The sequence below is a fragment of the Fringilla coelebs genome (genome assembly GCF_963513975.1).
Source record: "Fringilla coelebs genome assembly, chromosome: 18".
In the NCBI taxonomy this organism is placed as follows: Eukaryota; Metazoa; Chordata; class Aves; order Passeriformes; family Fringillidae; genus Fringilla; species Fringilla coelebs.
The window spans coordinates 753,062-771,820 of NC_140044.1; the positions used below are offsets into that span (position 1 = coordinate 753,062).

At 51.0% G+C, this 18,759-nt stretch overlaps 1 protein-coding gene across 1 annotated transcript; it reads right to left on the minus strand.

Annotated features, from left to right (window-relative positions):
* Positions 1-1,895: 1,895 nt before the first annotated feature.
* Positions 1,896-16,517, minus strand: LOC311160898 (plasmanylethanolamine desaturase 1-like). The gene is made up of 6 exons (XM_084218039.1): positions 16,333-16,517; positions 13,178-13,297; positions 6,306-6,397; positions 4,727-4,871; positions 3,872-4,084; positions 1,896-3,111 (listed from the first exon to the last, which is right to left on the minus strand). The coding sequence occupies exons 1-6, from the start codon at positions 16,457-16,459 to the stop codon at positions 2,990-2,992; spliced, it is 819 nt and encodes a 272-aa protein (XP_084074165.1). The 5' UTR covers positions 16,460-16,517; the 3' UTR covers positions 1,896-2,989.
* Between the last annotated feature and the right edge of the window lie 2,242 nt (positions 16,518-18,759).

Sequence of the window (18,759 nt, forward strand, 5' to 3'; positions counted from 1 at the left end):
CCTCCGTTTACAGCAGCACAACACTTCCCTGGGCAGCCGTGTCCCCGGACTGCTCAGTCCGGGAGGCTTCTGCAGTGCCACGCTGCACGCAAGGGATCACCCCTGCTCCTGGGGCGTGTGCGGGGATCCCTCCTGCTCCTGGGGTGTGTGCAGGGATCACCCCTGCTCCTGGGGTGTGTGCGGGGATCCCTCCTGCTCCTGGGGTGTGTGCAGGGATCACCCCTGCTCCTGGGGTGTGTGCAGGGATCACCCCTGCTCCTGGGATGTGTGCAGGGATCCCTCCTGCTCCTGGGATGCACAGAGGGAACCTCTCCTGCTCCTGGGATGCACAGAGGGAACCTCTCCTGCTCCTGGGATGTGCAGAGGAAACCTCTCCTGCTCCTGGGACGTGGGTAGGGAATCTCTCCTGCTCCTGGGATGCATGTGAGGAACCACAGCTGCTCCTCCAAGGCCCTCCTGACCACAAGATCCACTCATGGAGGGCAACTGCAGCCCTGGCAAAAGCTGGAGGCCTGAGAGTCCTTCTGAGGGTCCAGAGAGCAGGAGCCTGACCAGAGCTCTCAGTGGAGGTGAAACTGAAATCAGAGCTCTTAAAAGCATTTAAAAGCATTGAACTGAAACGCAGGCCATCCAGCCCTGAGGAGTTTAACAGGAGTGCCTTATTCTGCTTCAGCTCTAATCTGTTCCTAATCAACTTAAGACAAATTTTCTTAAGCCAGATTTACAGCTGTTAAGAAGGATCCACGCAGCCTTTTGCTCCAGAATTGCCATTCTGATTTTGTGGGAGCATCCACGTCTCTGAAGGGGTGGAACAGGGACCTCGGAGCTGCAGCCAGGTCGGGTGTGGGGTCACAGAGCCAGGGCTGCCCCAGGAGCCCAGCACAGCATCCACGTGGAAAGTGCAGCCGGAGATTAACTCTGTCCCAGTTTCTCATAATTAAGCAAGATTAACAGATAAGTAGTCCCAGCAGCCACCAGTATGAGTAGCTCAGATTTGTTTCCAGTAAGGCAGCAGCAATGCCTTAAACAGCACTTTAGAAGTACAAATTCTGGTGATTTCTGCGTCCCAAATCCACTTGTTCCATCCACTGTACCACTGCTGCTCACTTGGCATTTAGCCCCATGGTGAAAAGAGCTCTCAGAGTACCCCGTGCTTCAGGCTGAGCCCTGAACATCCACCGAGTTCTGTCCAGAGCTCTCCAGAATCAACTGAAGGCAGTTTGGGACTCCTGCTGAAGTGGAAGAATTCTTTAATGTCAAAGCTGCACGGAGACCTGGTAGTGACTGTGGCAATGGGAACAGAAAAGCGTTCCATGTCATGGCATTAAGTTCTCCAAGGGTCTGAACACTCAGATGAAATATTTTGTGACCAAGGTAGCAACTGTGATTTTAATGTGCAGAAGCCAGCTCAGAAGCTCCTGCATTCAGCACTGCCACTGAAGGAGAGCTGCCACGTCCCAACTCATTCAGAATCCATCCACCATATCTGAAGGAGTGGAGATCAAGGTCAGTCTAAACCTATGACTCAAAACCATCTTACCCTGCTCTTCAGGAAGAGGCAGCTTGAATTTAACACAATTTACAGCTAGAGGAGGGAACATACCTTGATCATCACTAAGCTTTCAGTCAGGCAAGAAGTGAACAAGATACAAATCACACCAACTTGATAAAGTGCCTGTTGGATGTTTTTAGAGAAACTTTTTCACCCCAATTCAGTTGGGGTTACTCCTTTGCATCCAGAGCAAAATTAATTACTTACACTTCTTGAAAGGTGTAGAAGTCTGGTCTAACATAGTGCCAGGCTCCTAAAATGCTGGCAGATGATCACTCCAACCCAAAGAAGCTGTGGCAGGCTGCCAGGTGTCTCAGGTGTGGGACTGCACGAGGTACTGTGCAACCACTGCTCCAGCTCTTGCACTAAGTGCTGCCAGTGCAGCAATGAAAAACAGCAACAAGACTTGAACATGATTAGTATTATCCAACTGCTTTGTTATAAATATATTATATACATTCAAACATCACATTAAAATATTATTCCATTACACCAGAAGAGATTAAGGCTTTATATTATTTACAGAAACAAGCAAGCACCTTAAAAAAAATAAAAGGAACAAAACACCAGTCATTGACATTTCCCTTCTAACATTACGAGTTTGATACCTTGAGCTCTTGAATACAGCTATTTGCAGTGTGCCCAATGCTAGAACTATTTCAAACATTTATTGTCAGGGTAGGAAACACTTAATAGAAGACTCAGCAGTGAGCACTCCACACAAACAGACACATGTGTTGTAGGGTGCCCTCCCTCTCCTCAGAGGCTCCTGAAGTTGAAGGCTTATGCAGAAACTGCTCAATTCCATGTGGAGAGTAGAACAATTTTGTTTTAAGGGAAACTGAAGACACTTGAGGATTGGTGGCCCCCGGAGGAGCGGGATTCTCTGGTCTGTTGCACATGACATCAATCAGGCTGAACATGATAGTGAAGACAGAGCTGAACGTCGATCAATCACCGAGTGCATTGAGCAGTCATGATTTTATAGGCTTCCATTGCTCCCCCCGCTGCTCCACGCAGCTCCCTCGCACTCCAACACCGAGTGACAGAGCTGTCACCTCTCCCTGCAGGCCTTAGGCAAGGAGCAGTTTGGGAAGTGTTCAGAAATGTTGATACAACACACGGTTCTCCGCCCCCAGTCCCCCTGCAGTGCCTGTGGCGTGCCCGGTACCTCACGGATACAGCGACAAGCAAGTTCTAAGGTGTAAGCAGACATGGCTACACAAAAAGGTGCTCAGTGAGAGTAATCATCTTCATTTCAAGTATTGTTTTAAGAATTAGTTCTTTTCATTGCAGTCTGTGTTAGCACTTTTTAGTTTGTGCTTTAGAGTCTGTTATTTCTTTGCAGGTCTTGAATTTGGCTGATGGCTTTATTTTCTTTTTTCTTTTAAAAACAACATTGGCAACAAGTTAAGGATTGCAGAAGGCTGGCAGAAGTTACTTGATTTTCTGAGCCCATTTCATATCATCTGCTCTTGGCTTCTCCCCAGTAAGTCCTTGGATGATGTTCTCCAAACATCTCCAAAATCTTATCTTCTCTAACGGATAATTCAGCCAACCTAAGGGATTGCAAAGGAAAAAGAGGATTAGTTTGTCATAGCATCCAAAGTTCAGCATTTTTTTAATGAGAAAAAAAGCAACCCGCCCAATACTGCTAATAATGGTCAGGCTTAAACTCTCAGGGCATAGTAGGACTTAAAAATAGCTTTTTGGGCGGCAAGATTTTTGCTACCATCTGTCAAGTCAGGCTTCTTAATTGTACCATGTTTCTACATGACATTCTGCTAATGAGAATTAGATTTTTTTCTTGGCAGAGGTTTCAAAACCCACATGAACCGTTTGTCGATGCCAGCGACAGAATGAAGAACCAGAGTGGTTAATTTCCAGCTGTCTGATTAACTTGATAACTTATTTAGGATTGTGCAACACTGGTGACTGAGCATTCCCACCTGTACAGATATAAAAGGAAGCTAAAGCTTTCTGCAAACCTGTCCACTCCTCTGAGTCAGAACGAGTGGCTGCTGAAAATCCAGAGGCTTGGCTTTTAGAAATGAGCATTCCAGACCAGCTGCAGACATTCTGCTCTTTAGAAGGAACAGCAGCTTTAGTGAACAAACCCCATTAGGGGCCTGAGCTCACCGAGACCCCAGGCAATCAGATCTCAGCAGCACTGACTGCTCCCTCAGGCTCCGAGCTCCTGCAGCTGATCTCAAAGCTCCCCCCTCTTTACTCTCCCAGGAGCTGGTGAGGGAGAGCACGCTAACTGCACACCCTGCAGTGTGTGAGCTGCTGTGCTGGCAGGGCTGCGGGGGGCAGTACCCGTGGTGATGCAGAAGTAGGTCTCGTGGGGGGACACGTGGTGGATCCTGTGGTGCTTCCGGGGCAGGATGATGTGCCAGTCCTGCAGGAACACGACCCAGCGGGGAAGGCCAAAGTACGTGTGGGACCACTTGTGGATCTGGTTGGTCATGGTGATGAAGATGATGAGGGCAAAGACGTAGCACTCCCAGGGACAGGTCTCACACAGGGCCTCTGCAAAACACCAACAGCAGCTATGGCAAGGCACACTCCTGCCAGGACAGCCTCCTGCCCAGCCAGGGCTGCCTGCTGCTGCAGGAGCTGACAGAGGCCTCACCAAAGCTGCTTTGGCACAAGTGTCACAAGAGCCAGTGAGCCGTAAGCAATTCCCAAATGTCACAAGACAGGCTGGGAAGTGCCAGAACCTGTCAACACGCCATAAACAGGAAGTCAAACTGAGTTTACCATCTATTAAATTAATTTGATCCTTTTGTTCTTGACTTCTGCTTTGCACATAAAGCACTTGTGCACAGAGATGAAGCATAGTTTTGTGTTACATGCTTTGGAACAATGAGTTTCCACAGATGTTCACAGCTTGGTACCTCTTATTAAAAAAGCATTTAGCATAACTTCTAATCTTCCTTGCACAACTCTCCAGCCCCAGATTCTCTGCTGAGCTAGAGAACCTCACTGTGCCACCTTGTGCCACCACACCTCAAAAGAAAATTTCCCTCCCTCCTGCCAGGAGCACCATGCTTCCAGCAGCTATTTCTTGTCATATCACATCCATGGATTCCTCCAAACTTCACATGGACAAATGATCATTCAATAGCAACAAGAACAGTAAATCCACAGCAGTCAGAAGTAGCAGCTTACCTGGGGAAAATGACACAAATTTGTATGCCATGTTAGCCAAGGGCACCAGTGTCATGAAGCAGTTGTCTCCATTGGTCTCTATGAAATCATGCCTGGTGATTGCTGTGGGGTCAATATGGTGTTCCCTAAAGGGCCTGATGAAAGCCTGGGAAAACAATTGGATAAACACAATACCACACTCAATAATGGTCTTGGAAAAGAATATTACAAAAAAAGAACGTCAACAAACTCTCTCATACACTCAAATCTGATTGAGTTGAAGAGAATTCCATAGTAAAAAGCACGTAAACGGGATTCAAACTTTTGCCATGAGGACACCTCAGATCATTTGATTTACATGTGCAAAGCAATTCAGTTCCCACACACAAATCCAGATTTTCCTTGCTTTTCAGTTTTCTTCTCCTAAATTTTCACTTAGGACCTTCAGAATGTAATCTTAAAAACAAAGCATCAGCACCCTAACTTCACAGGCAAAATAAGCCTGTGAAATTCACTTGCTAAGCAAAATCAACCAAGGGAAAAAAACACTAAAAAAATTAGGATTCAGCCTACCATATTTATGGGCTACAGATGCCAGCACTAACAGACTAAATGCAAATTAAGTGACTGGACAAAGCAGTGGAAGACAAACAGACTATACAGAAGTCACCTCTAGGATCAGAAATCACATCTGAACACACAGAGCAATTGTTTTACTGTGTGGGACACAGTTATTGATTTGCCTTTAACACTTCCAGCATGCCCAGCCTGTGCAAAGGTGTCCTGAGCAGCCTCAGCTCATGGTTATTTAGTGCAGAGTCTCTAGCAGTAGGGTTTAAAAAAATTATTTAAACTGCGGTCCAGAACTACAGGGGTTCAAGACTACTAAGTCTATTGAAGGTGAACAAAAAAGCCAAACTCAACAGTTTTAATTCTGCTGTTGTAGTTCATGTAACTCTGGATAATAACAAGGAATACCCCACTTTTTTATATAAATACTGATCCTTCTAATATTGCACTGTGAGGAGTAATTAATGGTAGGTATTAAGAAATTTAATTAAGAAAACAGATTGTTGCCTACTACAGAAGCCAGTGCACTTTCCACTAAGCAACTGGCATTTGTAGCTGCAGGTGTATAATACACATCAAATTAAATCTTCAGTCACCACCATTCTCGTATTACTGTGTTACAACAGGGGCCCATAGAAGAGGGAACTGGGAAGATTCTTCCTGGAGCAGCCTCATGTTTCACAAATTTTTAGGAGTTCAGCTGCAGGGACAGCTCTCCAAATCTGTGTTCCTGACCTTCTGAGCACACACAGTCAGGGTCCAACACTTGTGCTGCCACAGGCTGTTCCCACAGAGCCTGAAAGGTCTGTGAACACTGGGATTGCAACGCTGCCAGCCTCGAGGCAGGTGACAAAATGGAGCAGTGCCACCTCGGCCATGTCCCCCAGGCCAGGTGCAAACACAGCCCTGCCCAGCAGAGCCCAGGCTGCTCCCTGGGCTGGGTGTGGCACAGAGCCCAGCTCAGCTGGCAGCACTGGCTGTAGAAAGGCACTTCAGAGCTTCCTGGAGTTTAAGAATAACAGTGTCAAACCTTTCCAACGATGGGTAGCTCCACAGATCCCCAGGTGTCTGCTCCCCAGTGGAACAGTCCTGAGAGGAAGTCGGCCGTGATAACTCCTGCAACTTGAATGAGAGAGAGGGAGTCAGACAAACACAGCATTTTTATTGACTCACTCACATCTAATTCTTATTTCAGAAGTTTACTTGTTTATCCGCCTCTAACTTAGACATTTACAACCACGTGAGATCTACCCAGGGTGAATAAACCTACGGGCAGGCAGTTGGGAAAAAGAGGTTAGCAAGACACCACTAGGACTGCAGCAATCTTCATTAAATCTGTATTTGTGTTTAGCCCTTCTCCTACAGAACAGAAATACCTCCCCTAGTGGGTACCTTTTGCTTGGCTGACCCCTCACCTCTACACTCCTTCCCCTCACCTTTCATTTTCAGAAAGGGAGAAGAAATAAAAAAGCTCTTCTATTATTAATCAGCCCCTGCTGTTGAATCCATTATCCAGTTGGCCCAAACTCTTAAATGCAGCAGGAGATGCTTCATTCTTTATCTACCCCTTATTACACTGAAGACAGCTTATTTTCTAGGCAGTAGATTCAGGGCATTTGTTCTTGTTTCAGACCACACACGCAGGCTACAGCCAGGGCGGGTGGGACACAATAGTGTTTAGATCTGCTCCTAGCAGCTGAAAGGGCAAGCAGCCTGGGTTCAGGGGAAGATATCCAAACAACACTTCTCTTTGCAAGGCTCAAATGCCATTCTCGCTGAGGTAATGCCCCCATTAGCCTGCCTCGCCTCCAGCTGCTGCATCATCAGAGTGAAATAACTGCAGGAACAGCAACACAAATTGAGGCAAAACACTGACAGCTCAATAGATGTTCTCGTTTTGCTTTGATGTCAGCTGGTAAAGGGAAGAATGGAGGGTGCCTGGAGCAGTGCATTATACTAAAGCAATTGGGAAAAAACCTAACTACCAGCAATCCTGTTCCAGCTGTACTGCAGCAGGGCGTGCTCTCTCCCCTGTGCTCCTCTGTGGAGGGTGAGTCACAATAAAAGAGCAAGAGCTGTGCTGAGCTTCCACAGAACCAGCATGGTGACGCTTGGTGTGTGTCCTGCCCCCGGGCTCAGAGGGCACATCCCACTGATGAACTGGGCTCAGCATCCTCACACACCCAGCACTGCCCTCACTGAGCATGGCAAGACCAAGGCACAGGAGCTCAGTTGCTGCTCAGAGGCGGCAGAAGATCTCGATGCTCTGTCATCGAGGCTGGGAGGGCGAGAGGAGATGGACAGCCCTGAGCACAGGTGAAATGTTAACCACACAGTCAGAAAAAGCAAGATAACCCCAGCTCAAGTGTAGAACTGCAAACACTCCCCAGAAGCCAGCTCAGTGCAGCATCAGGGAAGTCCTGACCCACATACATGAGCTTTCCTGCAGCTCACTGAGAGAGGGGTGAGGATCGGCCCATCCAGGGGTTATCCCCGAGGAGGAGGCGATGCTCAGAGCACACAGAAGGAGGGCAGAAGGACACGAGCTGCAGGACTTGCTCAGAACACTGGGATTTTCTGGTATGCAAGTAGACTGCAGAATAAGGAGGAAGGAAGGAAAGCAGCCCAGCACACAGGGAACCCAAGAGTGCACAAATGGACTCCAAGCAGTATCCAAGCAAACACTCAACCGCCACACACATCTGCTGGAAATATTGCTCTGTCCCATTTCCCCACACCTGTGATCCTCCATGTGGGCATCTCCCAGGCACAACACCAGGTGCCTCTCCAGAGCAGGGCATGCAGCTGGACGAACCACTGCCCCAAATGCACAGACACACAGGGCAGCTCTGTCCTGCTTGTGTCCACCTCAGAAACCAGGGAACGTGCAGGGTTTGTGACCCAGGAAAGGCCCCTCTCCACCTCTTCACTGCTTCAGTCAAACTGAGAGACAACCTGCAAGCTCTGCTCTTGTGGGTGACCCTCAAACCACTTCCCACGGCCATGCTGCTCCTGGGATCCACAGAAGGAAGAGGCCCTACAAGAGCTTCAAGACACAAAACTGCTGGGCACATTTACCATCAAAAGCTGTACTTCACCAAAATGGTATGAGCTGAATGTAAGCTTGGCTTTGCGTAGATAGAGTGATCAAATTGTAACCTGGAAGTCTTACATCAAAGTATACAAAGTTTCATATTCACTCTAAAAATTCAGTTAGAGTCTCTGGAGAGGAAGAAAGCAGGATACGATGTTATTAAATAACTTGATGCTATTGTGTAACATCACTGAGAAGCACAGCCGTGTTTAATCGGTGCCTGTACGAACTGGTTGAACAGCATTAAATGGTCTGCACGGCTAACTTCACACAGAAAAAAAATCTTGTTGTCTAAATATCAATATGCCAAAGTACCAGTTGTTTGTCACTTATATGCTTATGAAAATAAAATGGCTTAATCACCTGGAGTCCCCATTTAGTGACTTTCAGTACAGAGAATGCAGGGGTTTGATATTATGGCAAGTTACAAGGCTAAGATTATAATCCCTGGACATTTCAATAAGTATAAACTGCAGCAGCTTGAAAGAGAGAAAAAAAGAGTTCATAAATTTGGCTAATAAAGCTGAGGAACTTTCAGTCAGAACTGGACCTGAGAGCGCCCACAAGCAGGGCTGGGACGGCAAATGCATCACTATAGCAGTTATCACCCTGTACCCAGGGCTGCCAACAAGTCCTGTCAGCAGAACCCGCACTCCAGGGACACCAACAGCCTGGGCTCGTCACAGCAGTGCTCCCCTGGCAGACACCTCTCCTTGGGGCTGCTCTGGGAATGCCTTGGGACCGATGCCCTGCCTCCAGCAACGCCTCTGGAGCACGGCACACCCCCACCAGCCACTGCAGTGAAAGGAGGTCCCCAAGGAATCGGGGTCCTGTCTCCTCCAGGGCTGAACAGCAGCCGATCTTCAAGCAAATACTCATCTACAAAAGCACAGCTCGGCTCAGAATCACCGCCTGATAAACTTAATCCTCCAGCCAAACTCTGCTGTAACTTTAAGGAGCCCCTGACAACTGGGCAGGCAGACAGAGGTGCCTTTGTCCCCTGGCAATCCCCTGGGGACACAGATGGGACGTGCCCCCCGCAGCCCTGCAGTGCCAGGGCAGGAGCTGGCAGACCCTGCCCCAGCACAGCTGCAGCAGCCGAGGAGCCCCTCCCCAGTCCCAGTGACACTAAGAACAGATCATGGTGCCAGCATCACCTGCTGAGGCCAAACCAGCAATAAGTGTACCAGGTCACTTTGCTTCCAAGAGTGGCACCCTCGTCCTCCTCCTGGTGCCCCACCAGCTGAGCCACCCCAGCTCTGCCCAAGGATCCTCAGCAGACACCCCACAAACCCTGCTGCTGCAACACAAAGGCATCTCTGCAGAGGGGAACAGGACCACAGCTCTGTCTCTTCAATCACAGCTTGTGGAGCTTCCCTCGTGAAGAGAAGATGCAGCTGAGAATGGAAGCACAAAGTTACCCACAGCTACCAAGCACCCGATGGTTACTTCAGGTGGGTGAGACAGCAGGTGACAAAGAACCAACTTACTTGGACCAGCACTAAAGTAAAGGATCATTTTCCTTTGCTAGCTGAGATTTCTGGTGTAATTTCAGGAAACTTTTAAAACAAAATTTCAGGTGGAAACTCATTTTAATGCACATAATAAATTCAAGATGACGTGGCTTCCTTGGAGCTGCGAGGCAGCAGGATGTGGACAACTGAGCCACGTGCCCAGCACTCGCTTCAGCCAGCCCTGATGTCTCTGGAGTGTTTTTTCACCAATCCAGCAGAGTTTGTGCCACAGCTTTTGTGTGTTACACACTCATGTCTGGCTCTGCAATGCAGCTGACCAAGGACAGCCCTGCAGAGCTGCTGGAGCTTGAAACAAAGAGGTTCTGGGCCTTGATGAGATCCAGTTTCTATTTTGAAACTGCACTAAGTGATTTCCTCCCATGTGCTCTCTCTGGCTAACCCATAATCTCTGCAATACTGAAACATGTACCTCAAATGGGTTAAAAAAATCAGCTGCCCATCTTTCAAGAGAGCAGTAATTAATTGTAACTTGTATCATGTCACAAGATGTTCCTAAAGATATCTGCTCTATGTGGGGCAGTTCCTAGGAATATAAACAGGTTACAACACAAAGTTAACTCTTCTTTTTTTTTGTAAGACTGCAATGAACAGTCCCTGTCATGAACCAATGTGGCTGCAGATAACAGTCACATGCCTGAACCAACTTGGGAAAAAGGGGTTTAAAACCCTATACAAAAATAGGAGGAAGGAGAGGAAAATGAAAACCAAGATTCATGCTGTAACTTGCCAAACTTTTTATCTAGATGTTATTAATATATGAACTATATAACCAGCTCACGTATATTGAATATGCTGGACACCACAAGCTCACCTGAAGGTACGAGGGCTTTCAAGCCAAATATTACATGTTTTGGCGAGGCTTTTCTGCTTACCACACAATAATCCCTTTGCCAGCCTTGTCCCTGGCACTACCAACCTTCAACTCCAGTGGCAGAGGCTGCTCTGGTTCTGTGGCCCTGCTGGGATGTTGTCCTGCTGCAGTGGGAAACACGGGGGTGTTCCAACTCCCTCACAGCCTCATTCCCAGCCAGGGCTGCCTGACTCAACTGGGTGCTTGTGTGCATGCAAATAAAACACCAAACTCAGACCTGCACAACTCTCAGCTTGCAGAAAGAGGAACAGCTCCATGGCTGCCCAGCAGCTGAGGATATCCAGAATAGGGCATGACTGGAGTTAGCACAAACCACAGCAGAAATCCATCCTCTGCCCACTCTTTTTCTTTTTTTCTTTGGTGAGGAGGGAAGGAAATTGTCTCATCTCTGCTAAACCAGCCTGGAAGACAAGAGAGTCCCGTGGCTCTTCCTGTCCAGCCAGCTCATCTTTAGTCAGCAGGACATGACACAGCCTGAGCTGCTCTGAAGCAAGGCCACCGAGGTGTCCCCTCAGTGCTGAGCTCCCCTGCAGGCCCTGAGGGCCAGGGCACCTGCGTGCCACCCTGCCACAGCACTCAGGAGAGACCCTCAGGGAGGGAGGGAGGGCTGCCTGACTGCCAGCCACAGCAGGGGCAGATCTCTCCTGGCCCGAGAATCCCCAGGTTCAGGCACTTACAGTATCGCTTGTGTTACAATTCTGTGTGCCTCTAAAGGCACAAAGAAAGAAGCTATGACATGGCCTTTAATTACAGACACAGGGTTTAGGCTCAGTGGAGGGATGCAGAAGGTTCAAAGGGCTTAATTTCCTAAAGGAAAGTATGTATTTACATAGGAGCACACAGAGGGTCCCCGTGCAGTGAACAGGTCTGTGCAGCAGAACAGATCCAGCCCACTGGAACAGACTGCCAAAAACCTGGCAGGAGCTGGATCTGCAGCTCTGTCTTTATTAGCAGAGTGTTTGTTTTATGACTTCAGCTCAAGGTCAATATTCCAAACCAAGCCTGAGGGGAGCTGTCAATGGAGCACACCTCACCCTGTGGGTGACTCAGGATTCCCAACCGTGCCCGTGAAGCTGCTCACGTATTTAGGAATCGGGACTTTTATGGATATGACTTGCATAATATGCAATAAAACCTAATACTCAGTGTGAATTACAGACATCATTCACACTTCACCTGGAAAAATAATGTACTGAAGGCAGCAAAACAAGATAGCCTGAAGCACTTAGTATTTTATGGCACTCATTTTTGTACACACTATCAATTATTTCCACACCACTGTATTTACACAGAATCCAGATTCTGCTACTCTAATCATTCACTACTACTTAAATAATACTATCAGTGAATTGGCTGCTTTATCAGTTAAACTGGTAACAAGGATATCAGAGAACTCCAGCTTCTATCAATATTAACTTTGAGATGAAAGCCAGCTGCAAACAGATTGCACCACAGGTTAACCATCATTGCTGATTCTCTTGTCTGGATCTGCCCTCATGCCTAAGGAGCAGGTCCCATGCCATGCTCTCTCCATTCCTCCCAACACCTCCACCCCATCAGCTGAGAGCAGGCAAGACTGAATTAGGCCAAGAGAGCTGCTGTGACTCAGTGGAGGACATTGCTCCCCCCAGTCCCAACAACCTCTCCACAGACATCAGGAATCCCCAGTCCCAGCTTTGGCAGGGATTCAGAGCTTCTGTAATGTACCACTGCTTGAACCCCGTGCAGTGTTTTGGGTGGGGTTTGCTTGTTTTGTTTGAACTCATTAGCAATGCACAGCACTGATGATGAACAAGTCCCATTCCCTTCTAAAACACACACCCCACACAGGTTATAGGAAAGCTATTTTTTTCTGAACATTCTATCAGAATCCTTCACTGGTTCTTCCTCTCCTCCACAGAAGAGGTGGAATCAACTTTTCTTATACTCCTGGAAAAAGTCATCATTCAGGATAATAAAGGCCAAACATCACATCCTGACACAAAAGCACAATTCTCCAAAATTCTTGTGTTCAGTCTGCAGTCCCCAGAAATGAAGCCAGTTTGATGCCTCAAGCACCTTTTATGACATTTCCCTTGAGCTTTTGCTTTCTGGAAAGTTCTTGTGAGTATTTTTGTCAAGCAATGCATTTTGTTCCCAACTCTCACCATTTTGGCAGCTCTTTTCCTTCTGCAAGTCCTTACATTTGCAGCGACTACACAAGAACACCAAACTTACTGAGCTACATCAAAACTTCCCCTCTGAGGAACTGAGAAGCCAGTGAAACATAAAGACAAAGCAGTGACACACTTTGCAGAGGCCCACACACAAATGTCCCTCTCCCTTTCCAATGGCAAGTCAGGCCTGAAGGATCCCACATCACAAGTCTTGCCTGGAGCAGGCAGCAAACAGCTCCTACTTACATATCCCAACGAGAACCGAGGGCGTGTGCTCCAGCCGCAGGTAGAACAGGAGATGGTAAAAATTGAAGCAGATCAGAGAGAAGCATAAGATGACAGAGATCCATTCTTGTAGTCTTTTTCCTGTTGGAAAGAACAAGGGAAAAAGCATGTTTTACTTTTATCTGAAAGCACATTTTGAAGCCCGAAATAACAGAGACAGACCATTCTACTGCCTGGATGATTTGCTCCATTTGTCTGACAGGGAACTGAAACAGAAACTTATTTATCCATGGGAGGTGCACACATTTTCTTAAATGACATTCCTCTTCCCCGAGCCACTACTACCCTCTTCCCTCTGCCCAATTAACAGGGCCAAATCAGACATCATCTCACACTGCCCTAGTTTCCCTCTCCCTGAGATTGCTGGCATAAAGTTCCTCCATGTCACATCTTTTCTCAATTTGCATTTCATCCAATATTCAGTGGTGCTGGAAGGGCTGAATCTGGGAACAAATTTCTGGCCTCAAACATATTGAAATCACCTTGTGATCTGTAATACTTACAAGCTCTGAGATTTTGAATAAAGCTGTTGTGCTTTATTCAAGCACCGTTCTCACCATTCTGTATTTTGGTGGCCCTGGAATGGCTTGTCTAACATCACAAGTATCCCCCTGAAGCTTCTCCCTGAACTGTTGTCCTGTTTGTGCCTTCCTCCTCCCAGGCAAAGGCTGGCAACTCTCAGCAACTCTGAGATGACAAGGGACAGAACAAGAAAAGAGAAAGATCTGGCACAAATTCTCTCCTGCACCTTGCTCTACCACTTTGTACCTCTATAGAAATATCATTTATTGCCTATAAAAAGGGAGCAGGCACATCAGAGCACAGTAACACTTGGACTATCAGGGTAGCACAGAAGGCTGCTCTTCACTGCTGCATCCCCACGAGGCACCGAGGCAGAGCACAGGGAACACTCAGGGTGAAACCTGCAGGATTAGGGCACAGAAACAGACCTTTAATACCCAAGGCCAAGAAGATCTGAGCTGTCACCAGAAGGGCCTGGGCTGCAGGCAGCTCTTAATGCCCTCAGGAGCTGCCAGGCCAGTCCCTGCTGTTCGAGGGGTCAGCCAGCTCAGCCTCCTCTTGCCCAGGCTCCCTGGAGCAGCTGCCCCACAGCCCCTTCCCCAGTCCCTCTGGCAAAGCAGAGCAAAGAAGGCTCAGGGAGGGCTCCAGAGAGGTGCACATGCTCTCCCAGGAGCAGAGGCACACTCAGGCCTGGCATGTGTTCAGCTTCTGTCCTACTCCTCCTCTCTGCTGACCTAATGCCTGATCAAATTTCTCCTCCTAAATGCTAAATCAAGTCCTCCTTCTCACTGTACCACACAATGAGCAGGGAAAGCAGGAACATAAATGCAGGATCAGTCTTATCTGCAACGTGTCTACAAGGCAGTATTTGAAAGTGTGAACAAAGACTTTGACAAGTCAGTTTTAGATGTTCTAGAAGGGCCATGGGTATATAAATTAACACTGCAGTAGCAGAGGAGAGAATAGCAAAATTAAATTAAGACACAAGAACAGCCATATTTGACAGCAGCATCAGGTCACAATGTGGGTGATTCTATAAAGACATCCCTGGAGTAACGAAAGTAAGAGTTAATTAACACTCACTTCCTTCATAAGAAAACCACACCCTGATTAGAGGAGCAAAGTGGGTAGATCCTCATGGAACAATTAGCTGAGTGCTGGAAAGGAGGCTGGCAAGTCCCCCGAGCTCAGTGTGTGCAAACACCTCTGTAGCCTGAGCACAGGGGTCCAGCATGGCTGTCGAGATATCCAGGTTCAAAAACGCAGCCTCAGCTCTGCACTGGGAAGGCAAATCAAGGAACTGAGTCAGCGCTGATAACTTGTGTTTAAAGGGCACTCAAACCCCCAAGTCTGTGAAGGAATGAATTGCCAAAGCCACAAAGTATGTGCTTAAAGAAATCAGGGAAATATTCCAGTCATGTTTACTCTGCACAATTCAATGCAAGCCCCATTCTTATGAGTTCAGAATTTGAACACGATATGTTTCCGCTGTAATAATTATTCTGGCACTGCTTATGTAAATTATTTATGTAATTCCAGAAGAAACCTGCATATCTAATACACCCTCAGCTCCCTGATACATCACTGTACATGTGCTACAGCCAGCGAGAAGGGCAGCAAGCTCTTCAGGGAGGGAAATTTTTCCTTATGAGCCAGAGCAGTGGTTAAGTCAGTGAGTGCTTTTGTGTAAAGCACAGGAATCAGTCCCAGCGGCTGAAAGGTGTCACAAAGGACCTGTTCAAGGCAAGCTCGTGGGGAGCAAAAGAAACTGAAACAGGCAGACTTGCCCCAGTGACACAAACAAACAAAGGCCTTGGATTTCTTATCATCACACGGCTCTGTGTGAGTAAGAACACCTCCTTGTGCAGGAATTGCCTTGGATGTGCAAGCTGGGCTCAGCCAATATGCTGGAAACCACAAGATACTGAAAACGCATCTTCCCTAATTCTTCACCAGAGAATGGATTCTCTAGGAATGGCAGGAATACCCAGCACAGCTCACACCATGAGCTATAAACAAATGATTTTTTACATGGAGTTTGCAAGTATTCCCACAGCACAGTCAAACAGCTATTTACTGAGCACCCAAATGACGAACTGAAGCTTGATGACGAGTTCCAAGCTTCAGGAAGAGCGGAGCAGGGATTGAAGCACCCGTGTGCCGGTTCTGCGGGGCCAGGCCGGCAGAGCTCGGGGCAGCGCACCGAGCAGATGTTCCGAGGGCAGAGCCGCTGCTCTCACCTCGTGCTGCGGCCACACCTGCCCACCTGCGCTCGAGGGGAAGGTTCGCTTTTGTCTGCCGGCTCCGGAGGGCAGAACGTCCCTTGCGGGCAGTTTGTGGCTGCGAACGCCGCCGCCCGCAGCCCGGCCCGTGCCGCAGCCCCGCTCCGAGCCCCGCGCTGCCCCCGCCGGGCCGCCGCCGGCCCCTTCCTGCTCTTCCGGGGCGCCCGGAGCTGGGCCGGGGACAACCGGGCCCGAGGGGAGCCGGCCACGGAAGAACCGGGCCCGGCGAGAGCGGGGCTCGAGGTGAACGGGTCCTGGGGGAGCCACCGCGAGCACCCGGCCCGCGGGCCCCGCCCGTCCGCGCCGCCTCACCTGGAGAGTAGAGCTCGGCCAGCTCGCGGGCCCCGGCGTGTTGAGCGCCCCAGCGCCGCCCGCCGCCCTCGGGCTCCTCCGCGGCCTCGTCCCGCGGCGCGGCCGCCCCCGGGCCGCTCTCGGCCATGTCCGGCCGGGATGGGCGCGCAGGGCCCGCGGACCCGCCCGGCAGCGACGGGAACGGGCCGCGCTGCGGCGGGGGGCGGGCGCGCCGGGCCCCGCCCCCTGCGCCTCCCGCCAATCGCCGGCGCCGCCGCGCGCCCGCCGGGCCAATGGGCAGCGCCGCCCGGCGCGCAGCAGCCAATGGCGCGGCGGCACGGCCGGCGGCGCAGTGCGGGGCGGGGGCGGCACGGCCGGGCCGGGCGCGGGGCTGGGGAGGAGCCGGGGCGGGGCCGGGCGGGGCCGGGCGGGGCCGGGCGGGGCAGGGTGGGGCGGCGGGCGCGGTTCGGTCCAGGCCGGGATGGGGGCGGAAGCGGGCCCGGGCGGGGCCGGGTGTTCCCGGGCGGTCCCGGGTGTTCCCGCGTGTTCCCGTTCGCACCGCCCCCTCCGCCCGGTGCCTCGCGCGCCCTCTGCCGGCGTGGGGCGCTGTTCCCGCGGCAGCGCCCGCGCGTGCCCGCGTCCCGCCACAACGGCGACAGTGAGGCCACGGTCGGTGCCTTAGGTGGCCCTCCCGCTCCCCGGCCTGCCGGGCGAAAGGCACGCCCCGGGGTCCCGGTGCCGGAAGGCGTGAATGGTGACAGCTCGCTGCTCGCGCGGCCGCTGTTAACCGGGGTGCCGGGACACCCCCGGCGGCTCTGCGGCCACACGTGCCCGTACGTGAGTGGCTGTGGTTGAGGCACGTTCCCGTGAGCGGGTCCCAAGTCACCTCCAAGGCGTGTTAGTGATCTTGGTTTGTCGAGGCGGAAGGGCTGTCGGGAGGAACGAGCACCGGCCCGTTGCTACCGAAGTTTGGCTGTGCATAGGCTATCAAACGTCCATAGAAAATGGCTCAGGATCGGCGGGACCAGAGTCGCGCCTGTCCGTAAAACGGCACGGCCCGACCGCCGGCACGGCCACGGGCACGGCCCCGTCGGTGCGGCCCCGGTAACGCCCGGCCCGGCCCGGCCCGGCACGGCCCTGCCCGCTAGGTGGCGCTCCAAGCCTGCTGCCGGGCACGGGGCGGGGATCGGGATCAGGATCGGGATCGGGATCGGGATCGGGATCGGGATCGGGATGTGGCCCGGCGCGGGGCTCGGGGGTCTCCTTGTCGGGACAGTCTCGCCCGGTCCCCGCTCCCCGGACACGGCCCTGCTGCGCCTCAGCCCCGCCGAGACCGGACGGACCCGGACGGGACACGGGGAAAGCTCCCACGGCTGCGGAGCCCGTTTGCCCGGAGCCATCCCCGGACAGCCGCGATTATCGCGTTCCGCACTGAACTCCTTCCCTCACCCCGCGCCGGGGAGGCGGGAGCCGGCAGGTGCCACAGGTGCCACAGGTGCCACAGGTGCCACCCGGCCCCGTCCTGGCTCCTGCCGCATCCCCCGGGCTGAGCGCAGCCCCCGCGGGCGCTCGGCCCCGCACCTGCCGTGCCGCTCGGTCCGCCCGAGCCCCGGGGCACCGGGGGAGCAGGAACTGGCTGCGGTTCCTCGCTGGACTCTCTCTGGCATGGGAAAGTGTCAGTGGGTGGCAGAGCTGGAACAGCCACTCCCACGGCTCCCGTCCAAAGCCGAACATGCAAAGGTGGGGAGATGACAGGGGCCGAGGAGCGCGGCGTGTGGAGGACAGAACACCGTGGTTACCCCACCTGGCAGCCCGTCCACACAACCAGCTGCCAGGTGACACAGACCAGCCCCGGGGCTGTTCCAAGTGCCAGGACTCACAAACAACAAGCCCGAACCGATTCCCTGGCAGCCCCGCTTTCCCTGTGGTGCTCGACACAGGGTGAGAGCAGATGGAAAACAAGTATTTGTACAGTCTAGAGCACAGACTTCGAATGCTTTTAGTAAAGAAAAAAATCTTCTATTTCTTCACCTAAGCCCCGTGTCCTGTCACCCCCTCTCAGACTTCCCTTGTTTTATGTTGCCCCTTGCCATACACCCCAGGGAGCTCAAGCTGTCTGTTCCACAGCCTCAGGACCTCGGAAGAGTTCTCCTCTTTTAGAAATTTACAAAGTGAATTACCAAGTTCCGTTACTAGGAACCTCTGACACCTCACAGGGTACCCTGGAAGGATAGAATTCAGCTTCCCTTGATAGATCATTTGAAATCTTGGATACTACTAGAGGTCACAAATGCATGATCTGTAACAAATTCATTAAAGCAGGAGGCTGCAATTACCCAGGAAATGTCAAGCAACCACAGGGAACTTTTGGACAGTTAGTGGACAGCAACTTCTCTGCCATTTTTATGGAGCACAAGGAAATGGGCTACTTGTAAAACACAGAGTCAC

Excerpts from the sequence above, each read along its gene's own strand:
- LOC311160898 (XM_084218039.1), bottom strand. The coding sequence starts at position 16,459 with ATGGCCGAGAGCGGCCCGGGGGCGGCCGCGCCGCGGGACGAGGCCGCG. Across the intron at positions 13,298-16,332 it reads GGCCGAGCTCTACTCTCCAG|GAAAAAGACTACAAGAATGG; the intron begins GTGAGGCGGCGC and ends TCTTTCCAACAG. Across the intron at positions 6,398-13,177 it reads CTCGGTTCTCGTTGGGATAT|TTGCAGGAGTTATCACGGCC; the intron begins GTAAGTAGGAGC and ends CTCTCATTCAAG.